This window comes from Boleophthalmus pectinirostris, unplaced genomic scaffold (assembly GCF_026225935.1).
Source record: "Boleophthalmus pectinirostris isolate CB_2022bp ecotype Guang Dong unplaced genomic scaffold, ASM2622593v1 HiC_scaffold_5, whole genome shotgun sequence".
NCBI classification, from domain to species: Eukaryota; Metazoa; Chordata; class Actinopteri; order Gobiiformes; family Gobiidae; genus Boleophthalmus; species Boleophthalmus pectinirostris.
The window spans coordinates 39,972,720-39,998,968 of NW_026571404.1; the positions used below are offsets into that span (position 1 = coordinate 39,972,720).

General features: G+C 44.2%; 1 protein-coding gene across 1 annotated transcript in view; it reads right to left on the reverse strand.

Moving 5' to 3' along the window:
• gfra1a (gdnf family receptor alpha 1a) overlaps positions 1-26,249 on the reverse strand; it is a 176,276-nt gene that overhangs the window by 18,660 nt on the left and 131,367 nt on the right. Inside the window, 5 exon segments of the mRNA XM_020917523.2 lie at positions 6,742-6,876; positions 9,442-9,551; positions 14,387-14,559; positions 17,731-17,756; positions 17,759-17,908. Of these exon segments, the coding sequence (XP_020773182.2) occupies positions 6,742-6,876; positions 9,442-9,551; positions 14,387-14,559; positions 17,731-17,756; positions 17,759-17,908 (594 nt within the window).

The window sequence follows — 26,249 nt, forward strand, 5'->3', positions numbered from 1 at the left end:
CACCACACACACCCCCACACCACACACACCCCACCACACCACACACCCCCACACCACACACACCCCCACACCACACACACTCCTGCACCACACACACCCCCACACCACACACACACCCCCACACACACACACCCCTGTACCACACACACCCCCACACCACACACACCCCCACACCACACACACACCCGCACCACACACACTCCTGCACCACACACACTCCTGCACCACACACACCCCCACACCACACACACACCCCCACACCGCACACACCCCTGTACCACACACACTCCTGTACCACACACACCCCTGTACCACACACACTCCTGTACCACACACTCCTGCACCACACACACTCCTGCACCACACACACTCCTGTACCACACACACACCTGCACCACACACACTCCTGCACCACACACACTCCTGCACCACACACACCCCCACACCACACACACCCCTGTACCACACACACCCCTGTACCACACACACCCCTGTACCACACACACCTGCACCACACACACTCCTGTACCACACACACCCCTGTACCACACACACACCTGCACCGCACACATCCCTGTACCACACACACTCCTGTACCACACACACCCCTGTACCACACACACCCCTGTACCACACACACACCTGCACCGCACACATCCCTGTACCACACACACTCCTGTACCACACACACACCTGCACCACACACACTCCTGTACCACACACACCCCTGTACCACACACACACCTGCACCGCACACATCCCTGTACCATCCTGCACATGTGACAGAACAGGCCTCATGTGACAGAGCAGAACCTCCAGAACCTTCCCTCCCTGAGCTGCAGAGCTGCACTAGCACTGACTCATGACAGTGCAGGTGCTGGGTTCAGATCAGACAGAGGTGTTTTTGGTTTTATTTGTAAATGATTTTTACCAATGAGTTTCTTTGTTTCACACACATCATCACAAGAACACTGCCCCCTGTGGGCTGCTCTGTTTCTACTGTTTCTACTGTTTATGTCTAAATACAACACTGACTAAACACATGTTGAGGACACTGTTAGAACATGATTCCAGACTCATAAAAGTCATTTGGACGTAATATGGCCGCACAGATCTGGATTCAAAATAATCTTTTAGATCCTTCAATTCACCTGAGCCTCATGAGGAAGGTCGGAATCAGTCCAATGCTGCTCATCTGTAAAAACATTCTCCACTCAAGGTCTAAACCATTTCTACATCCATAGAAGCACACACATACACCGATTTGAGACAGATGCCCTTCCACACACACACACACACACGCACACACACACACACACACACACACACACACACACACACACACATGCACACGCACACGCACAGTGTGGTCGTCATCAGAGTAAACAGTGAGTTGTGAGCACATTTTACACATTTAGCGCACATTTAATCCAACTCATGTTGAATGTTTTCATGAGCACAAATGTCAGGGGAGCAAGAAGCGCATCAAAGTGCACACACTCTCATGAAGAGGGTTAAGAGCGAGTTTACTTTAAAGGGCCTGTTTTTCTGTGTAGTTGAGCAGAATGAGCCCTGCTGCAGATAGACTGTAGAAACAGCTCCTGAGGTCAGGAACCAGGACATTAGTAGCATGATAGTTGTAGTTTTTGTGACAGCAGAACTCCGCTCTGGCCTCTGACAGTTGTGAAAAGTGCTTATAAACTCTTATAAACTCTGGTGGTGAATAATGAAGATGCTCAGAGCATCAGGGAGCAGACAGGGACAAACACGGCCCTGGACTTTTCCCCAGCATTCAGTCCACATTAACACTTGCTCTCCATGCAGTTTGGCCGTGATTGAAATTGCCCCATTCAGCCCCATTCAGATTCACTGTTGAACAGATGTTCTGGACTTTTCTAGAACATATAGATTGTCATTGCACCCTGCTCTGAATTTGTGAGGAATAACTCTAGACCACTGTAAAAGATGTAGTTCCATTAGAGCACAGAGTGTGAGACTCTGAGCACAGACTCCAGAGTCCAGCAGGGACGCTCACATGACCCCACTGTCACAGTAAAACTCACAACAACTAACATGGTAATGTGCACTTCCTGTTTATAGGACAATAAAACTCTTCATAAATAGACAGAGACAACACACACAGACTTATTCACATCCTGTGCTTCAAGAATGTATCAGGATGGACAAATGTGAGTTTAACATTGACAAAAGAGGAAACAGTCGCTTGAGTTTCCTCTGAGGAGGAGGAAGATGAAACTGAGCTGAACTCTCTTCATTTACAGATCCACAGACTCACTCTCTTTTCTTCTGTCCCGGGTGTTTCACGAGCTTCTGTGCTGTGACAGTGTGAGCTCGGAGCTCTGCAGCTCACTCACGGAGCTCTCCTCTAATCATCTCCAAACACACTCACACCAGCACTCTCCTCTTCCTCCCTCCTGCTTCTTCCCTTTTCCCCTTCCTCCTCTACTTCCTCCTCCTGTCTTACCCCCACCTCTTCCACCTCGCCCTCTCCTCCTCTTTCCTCAGATCTGCCTGTTCATGTAGTACCCTCCCTCCTCTCATGACCCTTCCTCTTCCTTCCTTTTCTCCTCTCCCTCCTTCCATGGGTCATGAAAGGCTCTGTAGTCGCCCCTTCCTCCTTTCATGATTATGATCCTTCTTCTTCTTCCTTTTCCTCCCTCCTCCTCCTCCTCTCCTCTTCCTCTCCTGACCCCTCAGCGGCCGAGTGTCAAACGCTGCACACTTTGTCAGTTCCATTTATGCTGAGTCGCCCTAATGAGAGAGAGAGAACAGGGGAGAGAGAGAAGGGAGAGAGGGAGAGAGAGAGGAGAGAAAGGAGCCAGTGAAACGAAAGAGAGAGCCAGAGAGAGAAAGAAGTGAGTGAGAAACAGAGACAGAGTGTGAAAGAGAGAGAGCGGACAGCAGACTGAAAGAAGTGAATGAAAAGAAGTGTGACAAGAGACAAAAAGAGAGGAGAGAGAAAGAGAGAGAAAAAGAGCGAATGAGCGGAGAGAACAGGCAGCAGTCAAGAAAAAGGGAGAGGATAGAGGAAGAAAGAGAGAGAAGTCGAGGAAAGAAAAGGATAGATAGAGAGGCAGAAAATGGAAAGAGAGAGAGAGAGAGAGAGAGAGAGAGAGAGAGAGGTGGTAGAGGAGAATGGAGAAAGGGAAGAGAGAGACAGAGCTAGGGGGGTAGAGAATAGAGTGAAAGACCCTGACACACTCTGTTCCACCTTGTAATGTCATGTGGTGATACAGGAAGTGCTCCATTGTGTTTTTAAACTCCACACTCTTTCACTAGAATCATTTGGATCATTTCAGTCCTGAAATTGTCGATCTCCTGAACTAAAGGTAAAAAGGAACTGTTCACATGGAAACTTCCACCAGAGCATTTAGATCTCTGGAGCTGTAGACAGAATAATAACATGTAATAACATGTGAATGAAACAAAAGACAAGTCCAGGTGTGTTTTTGAGGAGAGAACATTAGAACATGACTTAGACTCTGTTCACACTGCAGACTGAAGTGACCCAAATCCGATTTTTTGGCCTCTATGTTCCTGTATCTGATCTTTTAATGACAGTCTGAACCACACAGATCAGATTTTTTCAAATGTGACCCAGGACACCTGGATATGTGCTCCTGAAACTGATACATATCTGATCTTTTGACAGTGTTGAGGAGTAACAGATTACATGTACTGGAATTACGTAATCAGAGTACAAATATTCAGTTACAGTTACTGTTTTAATGAGTGGTAATTGGATCCTTTGTTGAAATAAATGAATTACATGGCGATACGTTCCTGTTTTCACATTTTGGGCTTTTTTTTTTTTTTGGTATTTCCACTCATTGTCAAACACTAAACCAGGTCTAAACAAAGTCTAAACCAGGTCTAAACCACGTCTAAACAGGACTAAATCAGGATTTAACAGGACTAAATCATGCTGCATGGACCATGCCTGCTCCTCTTCTATCAATAATATTTTTTAATATGTTTATGTAAAGTCTGGGCTTTTTATTTTCTTTTAGCAGACAAAACTTCTTATATTAAGATCCTCATTTTTGCTTCTCTACACAAAATCAAGTAAGTATTCAGATTAAGTTACTCACTTTAAGTAATTTAATGGATTCTGTTACAAACTACATTTTGGGGTATGTAATCTGTAATCTGTAGGGGATTACATTTTAAAAGTAACACTCCCAACACTGTCTTTTGACATGTGACTTCAGTCTGAACGGCCAAGGTGCATTCATCCACCTACACGTTATAACAAGCGACAAATGTACACAAGCAGTCTTCTTGTCACACGAAAATTGTTAATGAACTCTGTGTCACTGAAGCACATCTCTATCCCACCACTCTTGGCTCCGTCTCCACATCCACACGTTCCTTTTAACAGACTGTTCCACAAAACACCACAACCAAAAACCTCGTCCTTCTCCTTCTCAATCTCCTCTTTAAAACAAGTAAGTTGTTCATGTTCTGGCTCCGGTACAAGAGGAAATGGAATGCTGCATCCATGTTTGAACAACTTCCATAAACACAGAGCACGCTCGCTGCGGTTGACGTCGTCGTGTCTCCAGTGCACATGCGGGACACTTTCAGGCGGTTTAATGTTCACACTGGAGTCACATACAAGTCACATTTAATTGGAAATGTGAACGACCTCGCAAAAACATCGGATTTCACAAAAAAATCTGAATTGAGCGTTAAGCCCTGCAGTCTGAACGTAGCCTTAGAGTCCGTGCTGTGTGATTTGTACCTTCACATCTGTCTTCAACAGCACAGAGAACAGATCATTTGACGTTTTGTTCACAGTTATTTTTTTAACTTGACTCAGCTCAGACTCAATCGACGCTGAGATCACATCACATTAGAGTCTCTCTCAGATGAAGTGTTCAGGCGGCTGCAGTTCATTTCAGAATCACTTAAACTCACTCTCTTCCGTTAAAAGCCTCGCAGAGCGCAGGCCTGTGGTGGCCCGCTGCTCTTTTTCCCAGAATGCACTGGGCTCCGGCCTCTTTGGGCCTGAAATCGCAGCTTTCAGTCAATGCAGTCACAGCGGAGTCAAGTTACACGCTTTTCACACGCCTAAGTGCTCTTGCACACTCACACAAGAGACAGAGAGAGACAGAGAGACAGAGAGACAGAGAGAGAGACAGAGACAGAGAGAGAGACAGAGAGAGACAGAGAGAGACAGAGAGAGACAGAGAGAGACAGAGAGACAGAGAGAGACAGAGAGAGACAGAGAGAGAGACAGAGAGACAGAGAGACAGAGAGAGACAGAGAGAGACAGAGAGAGACAGAGAGACAGAGAGAGAGAGAGACAGAGAGACAGAGAGAGACAGAGAGACAGAGACAGAGAGACAGAGAGACAGAGAGACAGAGACAGAGATAGAGAGAGACAGAGACAGAGAGAGACAGAGAGAGACAGAGAGACAGAGAGACAGAGAGACAGAGAGACAGAGAGACAGAGAGAGACAGAGACAGAGAGAGGGACAGAGAGAGACAGAGACAGAGAGAGGGACAGAGAGAGAGAGAGAGACAGAGACAGAGAGAGAGAGAGAGACAGAGAGAGACAGAAACAGAGAGACAGAGAGAGGGACAGAGAGAGAGACAGAAACAGAGAGAGGGACAGAGAGAGAGAGAGAGACAGGGAGAGACAGAGACAGAGACAGAGAGAGAGACAGGGAGAGACAGAGACAGAGAGACAGAGGCAGAGAGAGACAGAGAGAGACAGAGACAGAGAGAGAGACAGAGAGAAAGACAGAGAGAGGGACAGAGAGAGAGAGAGACAGAGAGACAGAGAGAGAGAGACAGAGAGAGAGAGAGACAAAGAGAGAGGACAGAGAGGCAGAGAGAGAGAGACAGAGACAGAGAGAGAGAGAGAGTGCTTCTCTACACTCATGTAAGAGAGAGAGAGGGGCAGAGAGAGACACACACAGAAAAAAGAGAGAGACAGCGAGACGAAAGAGAGAGAGAGAGAGAGAGAGAGACGGAGAAAGAAAAAGAGAGAGAGAAAGAAAGGGAGAGAGAGGATTTGATGATAAACTCAGGGGGGACAGAGAAAGACAGAGAGACAGAGGAGTAGAGAGAGACACACACAGAAAGACAGGGAGAGGGAGAGAGAGGGACAGGAAAGAGAGAGAGAGGAAGAGATGAGAGAGAGAGTTATAGGGAGAGAGAGAGAAATGGGGGGATAGAGAGAGAGAAAGAGAGAGTGACAGACAGGGAAAGAAAAAGAGAGAGACACAGACACTTAAAGAGAAAGAGAGAGAGAGAGAGAGAGAGATTTGAAATATTTAAAGATAGATTCAGGGAAGGGGGCAAGAGAAAGACAGAGAGAGAGGGAGAGAAAAAGAGAGACACAAGAGAGAAAGAAGGGCAGAGAGAGAGACAACACACACACAGAAAGAGAGGGAAAGAGAGAGAGAGAGAGAGAGAGGGAGACAGAGATAAACACAGAGAAAGAGAGATGGAGTGACAGACAGGAAGAGAAAAAGAGAGAGACAAAGAGAGAGAGAGAGGATTTGATGATAGACTGAGGAAAGGAGAGGTGTGAAAAAGAGTTTTCCTACAGTTTTGCTTTATCTGTAATGTTTTTAAGTACAGAATAAATCATACCTGTAGTACACGTCAACAATACAAAAAATAAAATAATGAACTCATAGAGAAAACAAAAAATGTATCAAATAAAAAAAGAAAAGAAAAGAAAGATAATATTGAAGAGGTGCTCACGCAGACAGGTGTTGTCGGTGAAGAAGTGGGTGAAGCGGTCGCACTCGTCCTTGTTGTTGCCGCTGTTGCTGCAGTTACAGTAAGGAGACACGCTGATCTTTGGAGAGCGCAGGTAGTTTGGAGTCATCACCGTCCCTACAGAACACAGAGCTGTCAGTAAAACACACACACGCAGTACTTTATACTGCAGTACGTGAGGGGGTGGAGACGTGATCTACCGGGTCAGTGCCCAAGTCGTTTTTAGCTCCATGTTACTTCAGATTTTTATATTTGCTGCATTTTATTTCTATTTTCAAACTGAACATTTCAATTGTGTGTGCGTGTGTGTGTGTGTGTGTGTGCAGGTGTGTGTGTGTGTGTGTGTGTGTGCAGGTGTGTGTGTGTGTGTGTGTGTCTGGTGAGGGGGGTTATGGGTGATTCTTGAGTTCAGGGGAAGTGTGTGTCTGTGGCTGGAGAGGAGAGGAGGAGAGAGGGAGGAGGAGAGGAGGAGAGAGAGAGAGAGGACAGAGAGAGGAGGAGAGGAGGAGAGAGAGAGGAGGAGAGGAGGAGAGAGAGAGGAGGAGAGGAGGAGAGAGGGACAGAGAGAGGTGAAGAGGAGGGGAGAGGAGGAGAGGGGGAGATGGAGATGAAAGAGGGAAGGGAGAATGAAAGAGAAAGAGAGGAGTGAGTGGGAGAAGAGGTGAGGAGAGAGGAGGAAATATGATACAAGAATAAGAGAGGGGGTATGGGGGAAGATGGGGGGATGAGGTGATTGGAGAGGAAGAGGAAGTGAGAGAGGAAAGGAGAGAAAGAGAAACGGGGAAGGAGTGACAAAGAGGTGGGGGAAAAAGAGAAGTGGGAGAGAAGGAGGAGCAAAGGAGATGATGAGAGGATGATGAGGAGGAGGAGAGGAGGGACAGTGCAGTATTCTTTTTGTAAAACAAATTTGGGCTCTGAGAGTTCAGGGAGAGGGTAGTACTTCAGTACTGCAGTACTCACTCGTATCAAGTACTGTGTATGTGGTACTTCTGTGCTAAAATACTTTTGAAAAACACTGATCACCTTCAGGTAACACACACACCCCCACAAACACACACAAACGTGTGGTAAAATACTGCCTTGCGTGTGTGTTGTGGTGTGTTGTGTGTTGTGGTGTGTATTGTGTGTTGTGTTGTGTGTTGTGTGTGTGTGTGTGTGGTGTGTGTTGTGTGTGTGTGTGTGTTGTGTGTTGTGTGTGTGGTGTGGTGTGTGTTGTGTGTGTGGTGTGTGTGTTGTGTGTTGTGTGTTGTGGTGTGTGTTGTGTTGTGGTGCAGTAGAGTCTCACCGATGAGTCCGGAGTATGTGTGTTGTGTGTTGTGTTGTGGTGTGTGTTGTGTGTTGTGTTGTGTGTTGTGTGTTGTGTTGTGTGTTGTGGTGTGTGTTGTGTTGTGGTGCAGTAGAGTCTCACCGATGAGTCCGGAGTATGTGTGTTGTGTTGTGTGTTGTGTTGTGTGTTGTGGTGTGTGTTGTGTGTTGTGTTGTGCGTTGTGTTGTGTGTTGTGGTGTGTGTTGTGTTGTGGTGCAGTAGAGTCTCACCGATGAGTCCAGAGTATGTGTGTTGTGTGTTGTGTTGTGCGTTGTGTTGTGTGTTGTGTTGTGGTGCAGTAGAGTCTCACCGATGAGTCCGGAGTATGTGTGTGTGTTGTGTTGTGTTGTGCGTTGTGTGTGTGTTTGTGTTGTGTGCAGTAGAGTCTCACCGATGAGTCCGGAGTATGTGTGTGTTGTGTGTTGTGTTGTGTGTTGTGTTGTGGTGCAGTAGAGTCTCACCGATGAGTCCGGAGTATGTGTGTTGTGTTGTGTTGTGTGTTGTGTTGTGTGTTGTGTTGTGGTGCAGTAGAGTCTCACCGATGAGTCCGGAGTATGTGTGTTGTGTTGTGTTGTGTGTGTGTGTGTGTGTGTGTGTGTGTGTGTTGTGGTGCAGTAGAGTCTCACCGATGAGTCCGGAGTATGTGTGTTGTGTGTTGTGTTGTGTGTTGTGTGTTGTGTTGTGTTTGTGGTGTGTGTTGTGTTGTGGTGCAGTAGAGTCTCACCGATGAGTCCGGAGTATGTGTGTTGTGTTGTGTTGTGTGTTGTGTGTTGTGTTGTGTGTTGTGGTGTGTGTTGTGTTGTGGTGCAGTAGAGTCTCACCGATGAGTCCGGAGTATGTGTGTTGTGTGTTGTGTGTGTGTGTTGTGTGTGTTGTTGTGTGTGTGTGTTGTGTTGTGGTGCAGTAGAGTCTCACCGATGAGTCCGGAGTATGTGTGTTGTGTGTGTGTTGTGTTGTGTGTGTGTGTGTTGTGTGCAGTAGAGTCTCACCGATGAGTCCGGAGTATGTGTGTTGTGTTGTGTTGTGTGTGTGTGTGTGTTGTGTTTGTGTGTGTTGTGTTGTGGTGCAGTAGAGTCTCACCGATGAGTCCGGAGTATTGTGTGTTGTGTGTGTGTGTGTTGTGTGTTGTGTTGTGTGTTGTGTTGTGTGTTGTGTGTTGTGGTGCAGTAGAGTCTCACCGATGAGTCCGGAGTATGTGTGTTGTGTGTTGTGTTGTGTGTTGTGTGTTGTGTTGTGTGTGTGTGTGTGTGTTGTGTTGTGGTGCAGTAGAGTCTCACCGATGAGTCCGGAGTATGTGTGTTGTGTGTTGTGTTGTGTGTTGTGTGTTGTGTTGTGTGTTGTGGTGTGTGTTGTGTTGTGGTGCAGTAGAGTCTCACCGATGAGTCCGGAGTATGCCAGCAGACAGTCGGCGTAGTTTTCCTTCAAACATCCAGTGAGGGAGCGAGGTTCAGGCTGACAGTTCGCGAAGAAATCAGCCAGACGAGACCTGCAGGACACCAAGACCATTAAAGCTCCTCAAGAACACCTCAAGAACACCTCAAGAACACCACATGAACACCACATGAACACCTCAAGAACACCTCAAGAACACCACATGAACACCACATGAACACCACATGAACACCACATGAACACCTCAAGAACACCTCAAGAACACCTCAAGAACACCACATGAACACCACATGAACACCTCAAGAACACCTCAAGAACACCACATGAACACCACATGAACACCACATGAACACCACATGAACACCACATGAACACCTCAAGAACACCTCAAGAACACCACATGAACACCTCAAGAACACCACATGAACACCTCAAGAACACCACATGAACATGTTCCTCCTCAAACACACCTGCACTTGTGTTTTGTTTCATTCACACTTGTTTATTCATCTGTCTACATCTCTATAAGATCTACATGCTTTGTCCCACCTTGTGATGTCATGAAGGGGTAGTTCTCAAGTTAACAGCTCCATTAACCTTCAGTCGACACTGGAAAGTCCAGTGAGTAACTAAAACACTCTGTTCCACACTGTGATGTCATTAAGTGATAATCTCCTATTTTAAACTCCACACAGCTTCACTAGAATCTTAGACTTAAACTTTATTGATCCACAAGGAAAATGACAGAATTTCACACATCACAATACAATATAATATAATAACAAAGAGTAAAAATATAAATGCTAATAATAAATTCTATAAAAGTAGCAAAAAAGAGCAAGAGACAGGTGAACAAGTCAAAATAAAATAGAAATCATCTGGATAATTTCAAACCTTAAATTGTCTCTCTACTGACCTAAAGATTAAAGGAGCTGTGTTTAAGACCTTGACCTTTATTTATCCATTTATTCGTTGCTCCTTCTGTGTGTGTGTTAATCTGGTCCTTGAGCCCCGGACTTGGATTCACAGGAGCTGAGACAGTCGGACGGAGGCTGGGCGTCTGATCGCTCGCCAGGCACCCTTCTGCCCCCACCAGACTGCAGAGGCCACCTGACGGGCACGGACTATAAGAGGGACCGTCTTCTGCTCGCTCGGTGTGGCTGGACACCTGCGTTTGACAGCTCGACATTTTTATTCAGTTGTTTCTCATTTTGCTTTAATTAAATGTAGTTAATATGATGAAGTGAGATTCAGGAGCAGGACCGCGCCTCAGCCGCCCTCTCCTCTCACCAGCGAACCACAACTCACCTCGACCACGCCTTCAATTTCCCAGAAGCCTATAGGTGAGTTTCAGCTGATGTCATTGTTATTAAAAGCCCGCGTTGCATGCTGGGAAATATTTTGGTCGGAGGCAAGAAACAGGATAGTGGTCAAACACAGTGCGTAACCTCGCGTATTTATCCCTGATAATGGTAAATTCCTGCTGCATTATCGGATGCACAAATAGAAGCACGGAAGAAGGAAAATGTCTTTTTCGTATTCTGAGTGAAAAGAACCACTAACGGTGAATTAAATGTCTTTCAAACATCCGCAGAGCAAACGTAGAAGATCCTAACAAACCGTGGACTCCAACAAGTTCAACAACACATCGAGACTCTTGGAGGTTTTCATCTTTTCTGCTGTGAATGGCCCAGGAGTTTCCACCAAGTCATTGTGGATGTCGCCAAAGTGAATATTTGTCCAGGTAGTTGGTGATTCAGACCAGAAATTTGGTTTGGTCCACCTTTTGTCGGGGTTGAAAAGGGTGATTTGGCTCCATCGATGCTTATGACCAATTTCTGGTCAAATGGTCTTGGGTCCTCTGCTGTTAGAGTGGAGAAATAACCGGGATCAATACCCTTTACGTGCTTTCTCACTCCGTCCGTCATGTTGAATTAGTGTTTCTTGCCGCCGACCAAAATAATTCCCAGCATGCAACGCGCACTTTTGTCAACAATGAAACTCGCCTATATGTATATTATCCCAGTTTGTCTCGGCGAACTCGACCCCACCCTCCCACCCCCATTTTGTTCGTCTTTCAGTCATAAGACCCTGCAAGTGTGGTCCCGTTCCGGTTGGGCCAATTGAAGATTGAGATGGAGCCCCCACCTCGAGTCTCAGCCCAGCCATCTCTGCCTCGCTTCGTACATTATCAATAAACTTCTTCGCATTATGTCATTGTTGGTGTGGTTCTAGCTAATGAAGCCTCTGTTATTTGATTTCATTTGACACACTTTTATTTTATTATTATATATTTTCCTCTCCTACACTCTAAATTAATAAACAATTTTTAGTTAAACCTTTAAAATCTTGTTTTTTATTGTTGCTTCCCTGTTAACCTGAACACTACCACTTCATGACATCACAAGGTGGAACAGAGCATGTTGAGCTCTGGAGATGTAGACAGACTAATAATAAAGAGTTACTCCAACATGTGGTAACACTTTATAATAACTACACCTTATTTATCCTTAATAAAGCATGAACAAAGACTTAATTAATAATGAACAAGGATTTAATTAATATTGATTCACACTTAGTAAATGTTTAATAAAGCATAATCTGTCTTCACTTTAGAAAAGCTCTCAAAAAGACTCATAGTTTACTAATGATTAATAAATGCTCAAATGGTTAGTCCATGAGTAATTAAGTATGAAATAATTATGAGTAACTATTTACAGCACAGGCAAATTAAGTGCAAGTGCTAATTAAGGTAGTAATTAAGTAGTTAGTAAGCGTGAATCATTATTAATTAAGTCTTTGTTCATGCTTTCTTAAGGCTAAATAAGGTGTAGTTATTATAAAGTGTTACCCAACATGTGTGAATGAAACAAACAAAGAAACAAACAAAAACAACTCCAGGTCTGTTTTGAGGAGGCAACAACATTCTACCATGGCTCAAAGCTCACAAGTCTTCAAGTCGTACATCACAACTTAAACAAGTGAACCGCCGAACACATCACACCTTCAGTCAGCACGCCTCTCTCCTCCGTTCCGGGGGTCGGAGGAGAGAGGGAGAAAGGGAGGAGGAGAGGAGGAGAGGAGGAGAGGAAGAGGAGGGAGGTGTGGAGTGGTGCAGTGCAGAGAGCTGTCAGGCGCCGTAAACTGGCCCTGACATATGGAGAGGGAGCAGAGGGAATGTTACAGGTCTAATCTAACACAAGCACTGACTAATGCACAGGGACAGAGCGAGGGAGGGAGAGGAGAGGAGGAGAGAGGGAGGAGAGAGGAGAGGAAAGAGGAGAGGAGAATGGAAACAGAGGCGCTGAAAAGAAAGAGTCAGAGAGAGAGAGAAAGTAGTGGAGAAAGAGAGACTGAGAGGGTGAGAGGAAAAAGAGGGGATGAGGAGTAGAAAGAAAGAGAGAAGACGAATGGAGAGCGAGAGCAGAAAAAGAGGGAAAAAAGAGAAGAGTATGAGAGTGATTTACACCTCCGCTGGGGCGATGTGGAGAGGAGAGGGAGATGGAAAATGATTCAGAACAGTGAATTAGGGCAGTCCATATAAATTAAAATTCATTTGTGTAAGTACATAGAGAATAATTAAAACTTCCACTTAAACATCTGAGTAATACACTTATGAAGCTGTTCTCTGTCCTCTCTTTCTCTCCACCTCTCCCCCTTTTTCTTCTCTCTGTCTTCCTCTACTCTAGTTCCTCTCTCTCTCCCCCTAACCTCCTTCAGCTGTTCTCTATAGCTGTTTACCTGCAAGTGTCCTCTCCCTCCTCCTCTCTACTCCGTTTTCTCTCTTTCCTCTACCCCTCTTTTTCTTCTCCCTTTTCCAGTTGTTCTCTCCTCTACGTCCTCTCACTCTCTCACTCACTTTGTTCACTCCCCCCAACCTCCTCCAGCTGTTCTCTGTACCTACAGGTGGAGTTGTTCTTGCAGCTGTTCAGTGTATGAGGGAGCGCGAGAAGGGAAAGAAGATGAGAGAGAAGGTAAAAAGAGAGACAGGAAAGGTGGAGAGCAGATAAAGGAGAAGAAAGACATAGGAGGAAACAGGAGAGAGATGAAGGGGCGAGAGAGAGAGAGAGTAGAGAGGCAGAAGATGTGGAGAGGAGTGAGCGGAAAGAAAGAGGGGGAGAGAGAGTAGGAGAGGGAGTGGAGGAGAAAAGGTGGAGAGTAGAGACAGATAGTTCTTGCAGTTGTTCAGTGCATATACCTGCATATATAATTGTTCTTGCAGGTGTTCAGTGAGTATTCCTGCATATACAGTAGTTCTTGCAGGTGTTCCATGTGTTTTATACCTGAATATATAGTCGTTCTTGCAGGTGTTCATTGCACATAACTGCATATATAGTAGTTCCTGCAGGTGTTCAGTCTGCATACCTGCATATACAGTAGTTCTTGCAGGTGTTCAGTGCATATACCTGCATTTATTGTTGTTCTTGCAGGTATTCAGTCTATATACCTGCATATATAGTTGTTCTTGCAGGTGTTCAGTATGTATACCTGCATATATAGTAGTTCTCGCATGTGTTTAGTGTGTTTTATACCTGAATATATAGTTGTTCTTGCAGGTAATTAGTTTGTCTTTTATACCTGTATATAGTTGTTCTTGCAGGTGTTCAGTGTGTATAACTTCATATATACTACATGTAGTATGTAGTATACTACATGTAGTATAGTATAACTACATATATATATATATATATATATATATATATATATATATATATATATATATATATATATATATATATATATATATATATATATATATATATATATATATATAGTAGTTCTTGCAGGTAGTCAGTGTGTGTATACCTGCATATATAGTTGTTCTTGCAGGTGTTCAGCGTATATACCTACATATATAGTAGTTCTTGCAGGTAGTCAGTGTGTATACCTGCATATATAGTAGTTCTTACAGGTGTTCAGTGTGTATACCTGCATATATAGTTGTTCTTGCAGGTGCTCTGGAGCTCCAGGCAGTTGGGTTTCTGCTTCTCTTCGTAGGAGCACACTGGGACGATGGTCTGTCTCCGGCGCTCGGAGCAGGCGGTCTGGTCTCTCACAGGACACGAGCAGAACAACATCCCATAACTCTGCTTCGCAGGGACCTGAGGAGAAACCACAGCACACGTCCCTCACCCTCGTATTCAAACATGAAGACTCTGAGGTGTCTGCTCGTATCAGCCAATCACAGCCTGCCACTTTTGCCTCTCAACCAATCACCTCTCCACATAATATCACATAATGTTGCCACTTGGGTCTGATTTTCAGCCAGTGTGATGAGGAACACGTCCTCCAAAAACACACATGCCAAAGTGATATTTCCACAGGCATTTCAATGAAACATGGACCAGTTTGGAGTGTTCTGAACCAGTTAAGAAAACAAAACTGTCTTCACTGGCAAACACAAAAATACACATGAGAAATACTAAATTTGTTTTTCAGTGGCTGTGCTGCAGAATATTTTTAAAGGAAGTGTATTTTAGGCATTTTAGGTTTAAACAAATTTCAGCATTGAAACTTACAACCCAAATGAGTCATGTGAGACTGATTCTGCTTTTTGACTGGATCATCATCTTGAACCAAAACAGTCAGTAAAAATATTATTTGAGTTGAACATGTTTACCTTATCTTGATACATGGAATGTAAGATCAGAAGATTTACTGGTGGAGTGCAGTCTGAGGCCAAGACTGTGTCCCATACGGACATTCCCTGTTAACACCTCGAGGTATCCTCTTCTCAACTTATGACCATGAACTCATAAAACAGCAGCATGTAGAACTTTGTCTGCAGCTTACCACGTATCAACCTGGAGCAGAAGAGCTGAGTTCAGGTAACAGCAGCAGTGCTAACGACACGGGAGCACCCGCTGTAGCGCGTAGCCCTTCAGGATGGGCTGGGGGTCTGGTCCTTGGTCTTGTGCCGTCCTCCAGGCACATTGGTCAGATGGTCCAGAGGCTCCATCCTCCATGTCCTGGTTCCAGACAGGGTCGAGAAGACCAGTGCACAGTGGACTGGGTCCGAGTGGGTCTGTGCGCGCTGGATCCATGCGGGGAAACCGAAAATGTGCTGTGGACTGCAGGTCCAGGTGCATTGGTCCTGTCCTCCCTTCTCGAGGATTGTGGTTGGTTCTGAGGTGGTGCAGCATCCAGACAGAAGTGTGAATCCAGTTTGGGTTGTTATATCTTGTTCTGAGTGTTCTGTCCCTTGGTTCTTCCCGGGGAAAGCAATTCTTACGTTGATGCACTTAACATCACTCCCCGCTCCAGGTCCTTTGAGCCCGGCCTGATCCAGAGCTGCTCCTGCTGGGTCAGGACTCGGGTTTGGATCCAGTCTGACTGTAGCATTTCTCACACTGGGCTAAATGCAGTTTATTTTATAAGTTGTTTTATAACAGTAGCACTGTGTTAATGGGCCAAGGAACATACAAACCAATTGTGACGCTACTTATCCAATCAAATTTGTGCATTCAAGGTGATCACAGCTCTGAACACAGACACATTGTGTTAACAATACATTTTGATGAAATGTGTTTAACTTGTATTTTGCTTAATTTGACAGTTTATTGTTCATACATTCAGACATTGATAAAACAAGGTGACTTTTGTATCACAATCATAACGCGAGTTAGACATTCTGATGTCCTGGACCTCTGCTGGAGGACATTTTCTCTGACTGGATCTCCTCAGATTTTAGTTGAACACTGCTGCTTTACTGTGTCTTTAGCCAAATGAGAGCGCTGTGACCCTAAAACGTCTGTAAAATTGATAAAGTGAATAGAAGTTTAATGAGTGCGTCTCCAGCTGCTCGGGCCCTGCCTCCAATAAAACTCAGCTCTGGCCCCTGGCTCCTGGCCCCTCACAGGCTCATATCAGATCACAGCTCTGGCCTGTTTGCTCATGTACAGAGACTTACATCAGAAGAACAGACTCGGGCTCCTCTGCGCCGCCATGTTTGTGCTGTATGTGCACACTGTACAAAGCGCTGTCATGTCTCTGCTCGTAATTACACTGTTGACAGGTTTTTCAGCAGACAGACGCCTCTGCTGTTTTGTGAGCGCATCAATGTCACCACTTCTTAACAGGCAGAGCACACAGACGTATGATGATTTTTTGTGAGTTCTGACAGACTGACTCGAGCTCCTCTGAGACTCGCTGTGCTTGTGTGGAGGTCTGCTGTTGATTAGAAAACTACGGGAGATTTGTGGAAGTTTGTTTGGGTCGGACGTGATGTAAACCTGATGAAATATGATCTTAATTATCACTTTGTGTCTTCCTAGACTTGGTATTCAATATTCAAATGAATTTATCTTAAAACTATCATCACTAACTACATTTTAAAGAAAATAAATCATAAAAAGAAAATCATACAGAAATACACTTAAAGCAACACTGTATAACTGTAAAAGAATTAAGATTTTGCTGCACATTTCATAAAGGTGACCTGTCTGTGTGGGGTCAGCCTTATCATCAGAAGGCCGTCTAGTCAGAAAATCCACGTTCAGGTAGTGTTTTCAGTATACCACAGATCTTGTAGGGTATTTTCCAAATTTTCACCTCAAAGTTCATAAAGACATTAATTTCACCTCAAAGTTCATAAAGACATTAATTTTATACAAACTTCCAATTTTGCAAACAAATTGAAAATAAGAGGCCTTGATATTTTCGCTCAGCTCAAAGTATATGTACTATTTAGGCGTGTCATAAAAATGCTCCTGCCTGGTCATATTGAAAAGGGCCAACTGTAAGGCATTTTTAGCTCAGCTTGTGAGCTGTAAACTCATTGTCCAGCGTCTGTCTGTCTGTCCGTTAACCATGGCTGGACAAATCTAGACTGTTTGACTTACAGAGTCCATATGAATGTCTTTAGATACCTTGGGGTAATAGCTCTTTCGTATTCTTGAATTATGTCACAGTGACCTGCTTTGTGACTAGTGGGCCTTCTCACTACAGGGCCTTCTCACTACTAGTGGGCTTTCTGACTAAGGGGCCTTCTGATGATAAGGGTGTAACCGTCTGTGTACTAAGATAGAGCTTTTACTGATGACAGTTGGGACACTAACTATTCTTTGTTACACTGGACATTATCACTTGTTTGTGCTATAATTTGGTGCTTTGATTCTCAATCCAGTCAGAAAGCAGAACAAATCTTTCATTTAGTTAATTTAGTTGGTTTAAACCCAAAATACATCTGCAGCTCAGAGAGTGAATTCTGAGTTTTCACATGAGACCTGTCCTGTCCATAAACTGAGACTGAGAAACTCTTGGATGTGTCGTACCTTGTCAAAGAATTGTCTGAGGGCCTGTGGCACTTCCTCTTGTTGCAGACCTCTGCTGTGGACACTCTGCTGGTGCAGGGGCTGATGTACGCAGAGCGGTACTTCTTACACGTGTCATTCAGGTTACACGCTTTGGCCGCGTTCAGACAGTTGTTCTCACGTGCCACCGCCGGCTCTCCTGTGGAACAACACACAAACAGATAAACAGGTGAGTGTCCACTGTGTCTCCTGTGCAACACACCTCACACATGTTCAGGTGAGGACAAGGAGCAATGTCCACTCTGATCTGTTTTAAGATTTGCTTTAAACAACACATTTTCAGGCATCTGTGAGCATCACGTGAAGTGTTTAAATAGTTCACAGGACATCACAACATTGTAGAATCTCTATAGTAAAACCTGAGCAGAGGCAGGTCAGTGTTCAGTGAGTCAAATTATCTTTTCCACAATAACTTCATAAAGTGGTGTCATTATTCAATCCCAAATACATGATTGTTGTCAGATGAATTGAAAGGTCACAGTTCCTGTTTTTAGAATACTTGGGTCATTTCTCATAAGGACCAGTTTTAATATAAACATACAATTTCTTTCATAGACCAGTGGACGTTGGGGAGAGTGGACACTATGATAATAATACATAAGAGTCATAGAAATGAAAGCTTTAAGCAAAATGAAAACTTATTCCTCATGTTTGCTGGTTTATGTGGTCACTGTGGCTCTGGATCTCTAAAGTGGCTCATGAACCTCACAGCAAAAAAAAAAAAAAAAAAAAAAGATTAGATTTTCATCTGTGGCCCGGTCCTTAAAGAACACCAATGTAACATTTGAGAACCCTACAGGTGTCAGAAAGATGCACGGTGTTGCTTTAATGTGTCACATATCATAATCATACACATAACATGCATAATGTGATCGCACTCTAGTCCACATGTGCAAGACCAAGGCCCATGGGCCACATCCGGCCCACCGAGTCATTTTATGTGGCCCAAAAAGGGTTAAAAGGTATAATTTATTATTATGTTGTGACTCTGTGCCGCTACTACATCTCCCACAATGTACCACATTTGACATCTTGCCAATAGAGAGGCCAAGAAAACTCATCAAATTTCCCCAAAAATGTCCAAGAAAAGACAAACTGATGCAGGACAGCTATTTCATGAATGTTACTGAAGGAGTAATGTGAATGTTTGAACTTAAGCCTTTAAATCAAATCAAATCCACTTTATTTCTACAGCAAATTTCACAAACAAAACAGTTTCCCAAGAGCTGCACAGTACAGATTAAACATATCCAAAAGAAATATAAAGTAAAGCTCTACTTAACTCTACTAGTCCTCATTAACACAATAAATCTAGTAAAATCTATAAGAGCAAGAATACCAGTAAATAATAAAAACGTTTAAAAAAAAAAAAAAGAAAGAAAAAATACAGACTTTTACAGTTTTGTAACATATTGATATTACAGTTACAGTTGCAGTCTTAACTTTACAACCGGCCCTTTGATGACAAAAATGATCCAAATGTGGCCCTTGGTGAAAATGAGTTTGCCAGCCCTGCTCTAGTGCAGATACTTGACATACAGTACATGACAGACGGAGCCTTGTATATCAGTGAAACTACCACACATGTGCTCATAAACGCGCTGCTTGTGGGAGCAGAGGTGTGGTACTTCCAGACCTTTGTGACCTTCTCTTCCTCTGAGCCCACACAGCTCAGGTCAGACCAGAGGCTCACTCCAGTCACCTGACCATCCTTCACACTGGACAAACACATGTGGGACAGCGCTGAGCGCTTCCTACAGAGCACACCCCCACCTCTCCTAAATCTGTCTGGGCGCACCACAGGAGAGTCCTCAGGGTCCATTTAGCTTCACTACTTCAAAGTGGAAATAGACACTAAATCTGTAACAGCAGTGTCTATTGTTTCTGGTTCATTTTTGTGCAAACTAGGTCCATTTGCAGCTTTCTGATCAAAAACAGTCCAAAGTTTTACTGTGTGCTGCATGACATAAGTACTACATAACATCACTCAGGACTGCTCTGGTGTTTCTGATACAAACATCTGGCTGCAGGGGCGGAGTTTGAAGTGTGGATTCCTGTTGGACCAATCACACTGTTCCTTATACCTCCAGACCCCGCCCCTCCTCCCCCCTCACTCTCCTCTTTAGTCCTCCAGACCCCGCCCCTCCTCCCCCTCACTCTCCCCTTTAGTCCTGCAGGTAGTGCCCAGTAGCAGTTCTGTTTGAAATGCGGTCGTACATTTGTTGCGCCGCACCTGCACTTCTCCTAAATCTGTCCCAGCGCACCACAGGGACGTCCTCAGGGTCCCGTGAACTTCATGAGCCTCGTAACCCACCTCCTCCACTCACCCTGACTGATGTGCTCCTGTTATTTTGTGACTTATTTTACCCACGGGACCCGCAGTAAAACATCCGACTAACTGGGCTGCTTCAGATGGGCTTGGTTCATTTACAAAGGGCTGAGGTGTAATCTACAAAATACATGCAATTGTTATCTGACGGAAGCAGAGAAGGGTCACAACAAACGCACACGCCACAACAAATACAAATGCGACAACACAACAAAAAGCCACAACACACCAAAAAAAGTGACAACGAAAATGACCGCGGGACTCTATTTTAATGCAAACGCCGCAACACAAACGCAAATGCTGCAACACATTAAAAAGCCACAACACATCAAAAAGCCACAATAAAAATGACCGCGGGACTCTATTTTAATGCAAACGCCGCAACACAAACGCAAATGCTGCAACACATTAAAAAGCCACAACACATCAAAAAGCCACAATAAAAATGACCGCGGGACTCTATTTTAATACAAACGCCACAACAAATTCTAACGCCACAACACAAACGCAAATGCCACAACACATTAAAAAGCCACAACGGAAGTGACCGCAGCAAGTTCTTCTTCTTCCTCTTGCTGCTCACCGTGACAGAAGAAGAAGAACTACAACGTGAAAAATAAAGGAACGGAGAAGTTGGAAACGTAAGTAAAAGTCATTTATTGTTTTATCATTATTCGTTTCACTTTGTACTTCTTCTTCACTTGCCGCTTGATCGGTCCGTCGGAAAATAGAGTCCCGCGGTCACGTCCATTGTGGCTTTTGTGTTGTGGCTTTTGTATTTGTTGCGGCGTTTGCATTAAAATAGAGTCCCGGGGTCATTTCCATTGTGGCTTTTTTTGGTCTGTTGTGGCTTTTTGTCGTGTTGTCACATTTGTATTTGTTGCGGCATGTGCGGTTGTTGTGATCCCTCTCGGCTTCCGTATTATCTTTTACCATGTGTTCACAGAGTTCTTTGGAATTCCCAACTTAAGCAAACAGTAAAAACAAGCAGACAGAAGAAAGTAAATATGACATTCTTGCTGTTTAAAATAAAAACTAAACATTTTAAAAGTGTCAGTAATAAGGATATCAAGAGCTACTTTATATTTGAATAACGTCCCTTTTGTTTGTTTTGGCTGCAGTTTTCCAGAGGTCTTCTAATGACGTGACCCTCTCATCTGTCAGCCTGTTCTCCGCTCGCTCCTGGACCCTCTGCTCACACACTGTTCTTCTGTGTCCCAGCATCTGTCTGCTGGACTCCTGCTGCCCCCTGCACATGTCCACACACACACGCTCACATACACATATGCACACGCTCACACACACACTCCCACACATGCACACGCTCACACACATGCACATGCACACACACTCGCATACACAAACACTCACATGCACACACACTCACATGCACACACACACACACACTCACTTGCACACACACCCGCATACACACGTATACACACACACACCCATACACACTCACACTCAGGCACATGCACATACACTCACACACTCACATGTACACACACTCACATGCACACACACACACACACACTCACTTGCACACACACACACACTCACACACACACACGCACGTACACACTCACATGTACACACACTCACACAGGCATACACACACACTCACACACTCACATGCACACACACACATATATGCATACACACATGCACACAAATGCACATTATGTTGAAACAATAAATAATATTACAGCTAATGCATCCACACAATAACCAAAAAAGCAGGATAGGAAACATCAAAATAATCATAGAAGATATTTATTCAACCCTCTCGTGCTGAAATCTAATTAGTACACAAAAAGAATAAAAACTCCACACTAGTACAAAGACAAAGAACCCACGATAAATACTGACCCCAAAATAATTGTAGTTTCATCTTTCATGTACTGAATGAAGTGGACATAGTCATGAGTGTTTCCACGCCTCTTTGGGACGTTACATTCAGAGCCACTCATTTCCTGGAGACAGACACATGTGAGCTACAGGCTCTTTGACCTATTTTTATACATTTATTTTATGGAACAGATTTTTATGAACATAACGGGTTTTGAACTCCACAATGTGATAAATACTTGTACACAGAATAGATGCACTTTAACATGACGGGGCATCTGGCCTGAACCGCCCTGTCCCATCCTGTCTCAAACTGATTATCATGTCGCCTGTTTCTTCTGACGCTCCTCTCTCTCTCCTCTGGCTCTCTTCTGATTCTCCTCTCTCTCCTCTGGCTCTCCTCTCTCTCTCTCTGCTCTCTCTGATCTCTCTCTCTCCTCTGGCTCTCTTCTGATTCTCCTCTCTCTCCTCTGACTCTCCTCTCTCTCTCCTCTGACTCTCCTCTGATTCTCCTCTGTCTCCTCTGGCTCTCTTCTGATTCTCCTCTCTCTCCTCTGTCTCCTCTGGCTCTCTTCTGATTCTCCTCTCTCTCTCCTCTGGCTCTCTTCTGATTCTCCTCTCTCTCTCCTCTGGCTCTCCTCTGATTCTCCTCTGTCTCCTCTGGCTCTCCTCTGACCCTTCTCATGACCGTCAGCTCCAGTACCAGGGGACCGGCTGACCTCTGCACACACGCAGCCCGAGCACGGTGCCTCTGCTCTGGGTAAGAGCCTCCCTCAGACCCCCTGATCTGTGGACATGCACCAGACTGCTCCTTTCACTACACAACTTAAAGACGCACTATGTCACTTTTCTGTTGCCAGATTGAATGTTTTTCTGCTCTATACAGTATAGTGAGCTCTTTAAGCTGTGTTTAGCTGGGCTTTCACCTGGAACACTAAAGAAATCTGGCACCCTATTGAACAAAGTGAAATAAAAGCACATGCCGTTCAGAGACACCAGAATGAACGAGCTCACAGGTCTTTCATCAGGCAGTGATACAGTGTGTCCAGTTCACATTCACCCAAATATGAACGTGTTCATGAACTATTGTTCATTGAACGTGTTCAGGTACAACACTGATGTGCACTGTGCACATTATGCTCCTGCACACAGGGGTATGTCTGTACCTCTTAGTGGTTTAGTTTAACTTTAGGTCTGTTTTTTTGTCCAAATAGAAAACATCTGCTTATCTACAACATTGTTTTATATGAGCTTTCTTCAAAAAGATTTTGGAACCCAATCTGTAACAAACTCATTTAATGTGATGAGTTTATAAATATATCAAAATGACAACTTATGTGTACAGTGTAACAAAAACAACATATTCACATGTTTAATACATTTGACTTTTGTTTTTCAGAGTCAGACCAGCTTGTCAAAGTCTGATCCCATCAGATCTCAGAAGCTCAGCTGGGCCTCGTCTGTTAGTATTTGGATGAGAGACACTGGGAAAATCAGGGGGGCACCAGAGCCAAAACTGCCATTGTGCCCTTAAGCAAGACACTTCACCCACATTGCCTAGTAAGAACGTGGTGTGTGTGTGATGGTGGTAGTCAGAGGAGCTGATGGCACAGTTTGGCAGCTTCAGTCATTCTGCCCCAGGGCAGCTGTGGCTACAATAGTAGTTTACCACCACCGGGTCTGGACTGACTGATGTTCTGTAAAGTGTCTGTGAAAAACACAACATAAATAAACTTACTATAACAAAACAACGGCCGTGTGTCCCACTAATGAAACTACCACACGCCACACAACAGGAGAATGCACATTCAAGTTGTGTACAGTTTTGTATCATGTGTTTGTATATTTGTGGACAATTGTGGTGTGGGAGTATGGGTGATGTCGGCTTGTGGGCGGAGCCTTGTACAGAATCTTACAGTTAACAATGAGCAGGGTTTGAACAGGCTCCTGCAGAGAGATGTATTATTACCCAAACAATCATCATTATAATTTTGACCATATCCTAGCATCACTACACTCTAAAGGCAGTTATTTGGCCTTCATTTACACAATGTTGTGTAAGTGTAATGAAGTAGCCCAGATGCCCTGCCCCTCGTCTGCTCTCCTGCCTCAGACCTCCTGATGCACACCAGACATTAGCTCCTTCCTGCGTCTCCTCATCATCATCCATCCTCTGCTCATCTCCTGTGACCGGGCTCTCCCTGCGACCCCGCTCCTCCTGCCTGTGCCATCTGGCCTGTGTTGTTGCAGTAATGGCCCTTGGGTGGCCCTTGGGTGGCCCCGGATGTCTGCTCTCCACACCAGAGCTCCACTCCTCCGCTCAGTCACTCCATCACTCTATCAATGCTCCTTTGTGCTGGAGCCCAGAGGCAGAGGCAGCACAGACTGTGCAGTGCAACAGTTTGGAAATGAGTCTTATTTGTCAACTGGCAAAATGTGCAGTGTTGTTTTCAAGATCTCATGCCACAAGAGTGAACACACATGAACAAAACTAGCATGTCACATTTTCTTTTTTCATGTTTTTCATTTAGATTGGACAAAAAAAAGTTCTAACAGCAAACAAAGCTCTACACTTACAGGCCAGAATTATAAACTGAACCACAATATACAGTATGAATTAAAGCGTATGTGTCCCCGGGGCCCCTCGACCACAGTCCGGGCCCCTGTCTTTGTCCAGGTCAGTGTCCTGGTCTGACTCATTCAAAATCTAACTTTATGCAAAACACAATTTAACAGTTAGTTCATTTATTCACACATTTTTTCATGGGGTATCAATCTGTGGAAACCATCTCCATGATCAGAGCTACTAAGTCAGGGCTCTTCAGCCGTTTGTCCTCCTGTGAGTTTCTGTACTAAAAGAAAATGCCACAGAGCTACTCGTTTTTGACATTCACAAGAAACTGAGTAAGAGCCTGAGATTGGAACAGTTAGATGTCTAAAAAAGATAAACCATTATCCAGGTATTCATGCAGAAAGTAAAGTTTGACATGAACATTATACATTTACAATTTTAATAATCATTCTATTCATGAAATTTTAGTTAATTATAATTCAGAAATTCTTTGGTGAGCTACTTAGAGGGAGGTGGAGCTATTGGTGGCTCCTGAGCTACAGGTTGGAGACTCATGAACTAAGTAAATCCAAATGTTCGATCTTGAGAGTGAAGAAAGGTCCTGTATGGGGCTCACTACTTACTTCACATCAAGAAGGAACCCAGCCGTGTGAGACCCACCTGAACCTGTGTGAGACCCACCTGAACCCCTGTGAGACCCACCTGACCTGTGTGACCCTGAACCTGTGTGAGACCCACCTGAACCTCTGTGAGACCCACCTGAACCTGTGTGACTCATCTGAACCTGTGTGAGACCCACCTGAACCTGTGTGAGACCCATCTGAACCCATCTGAACCTGAACATCAAACTAACCTCCTAAACTAGTAAAAACAACCATGTGACTGGTGAAAGTTAAACCCAGTGGAGCTTCTATTTTGTTCACAATGACCCACAACAGTGACTCAGTGTAAAAAAAAAAAAACATTTTATCAGTGCATAAGAAGAGCATGTGTTTTGGGATTTGCTCATGTCAAAATGCAAACAACAAGTGCAAAGAACGGTGTGGTCCCTGCACCTCTGCTTGGGAAACACTGCAGATAGAACAAACAACAAACAACAAACAACTGCGCATAAAATAGAAATCCGTGCGTATTTGTCTGTAGTTGCGCATAAAATAAATATTTGTAAACTCTCAAATGAGTCCAGTCGTACATAAAATATATTGTGTGTATTTTATCCATCAGAATACGAATTGAAAAATTACAACGTCATGAATTACAATCACGAAATGAAAATTTACGATTACGCTTTCATCAGTACGAATACGAATTCACAGATGGAACTTTACTGTCAAAAATACGTCATCACTTCACAGACTTTATTCATCGAGCAGAAGAAACATCGATCAAGATCAAGACTGTGCAGCTCAAGTTTGTAGCAGAGTAAAAACAGAGTAATAGCACAAGAAGCTACAACAGCGACCAACAAGTGGGTTCATTCAAATCTATTGTAAAAATGTCTTGAATTCGGGAACCGAACGCTGCTGTATAATATTGTGTAGAAACACCTCCTTTGAACGGGAAATTGCACCTATATGTTAGAAAACATAGTGGAGCCAGTTGGCAACATCCGACGTAACGTTCTCCCAGGGCTAATTAACAAATATCAGGTTCTCTGTAGGTTTAGATTAAAACATTCACGGCTCCAGCCACAGTGAGCATCAGTCAGTCTTCACTTCAGCTGCATTT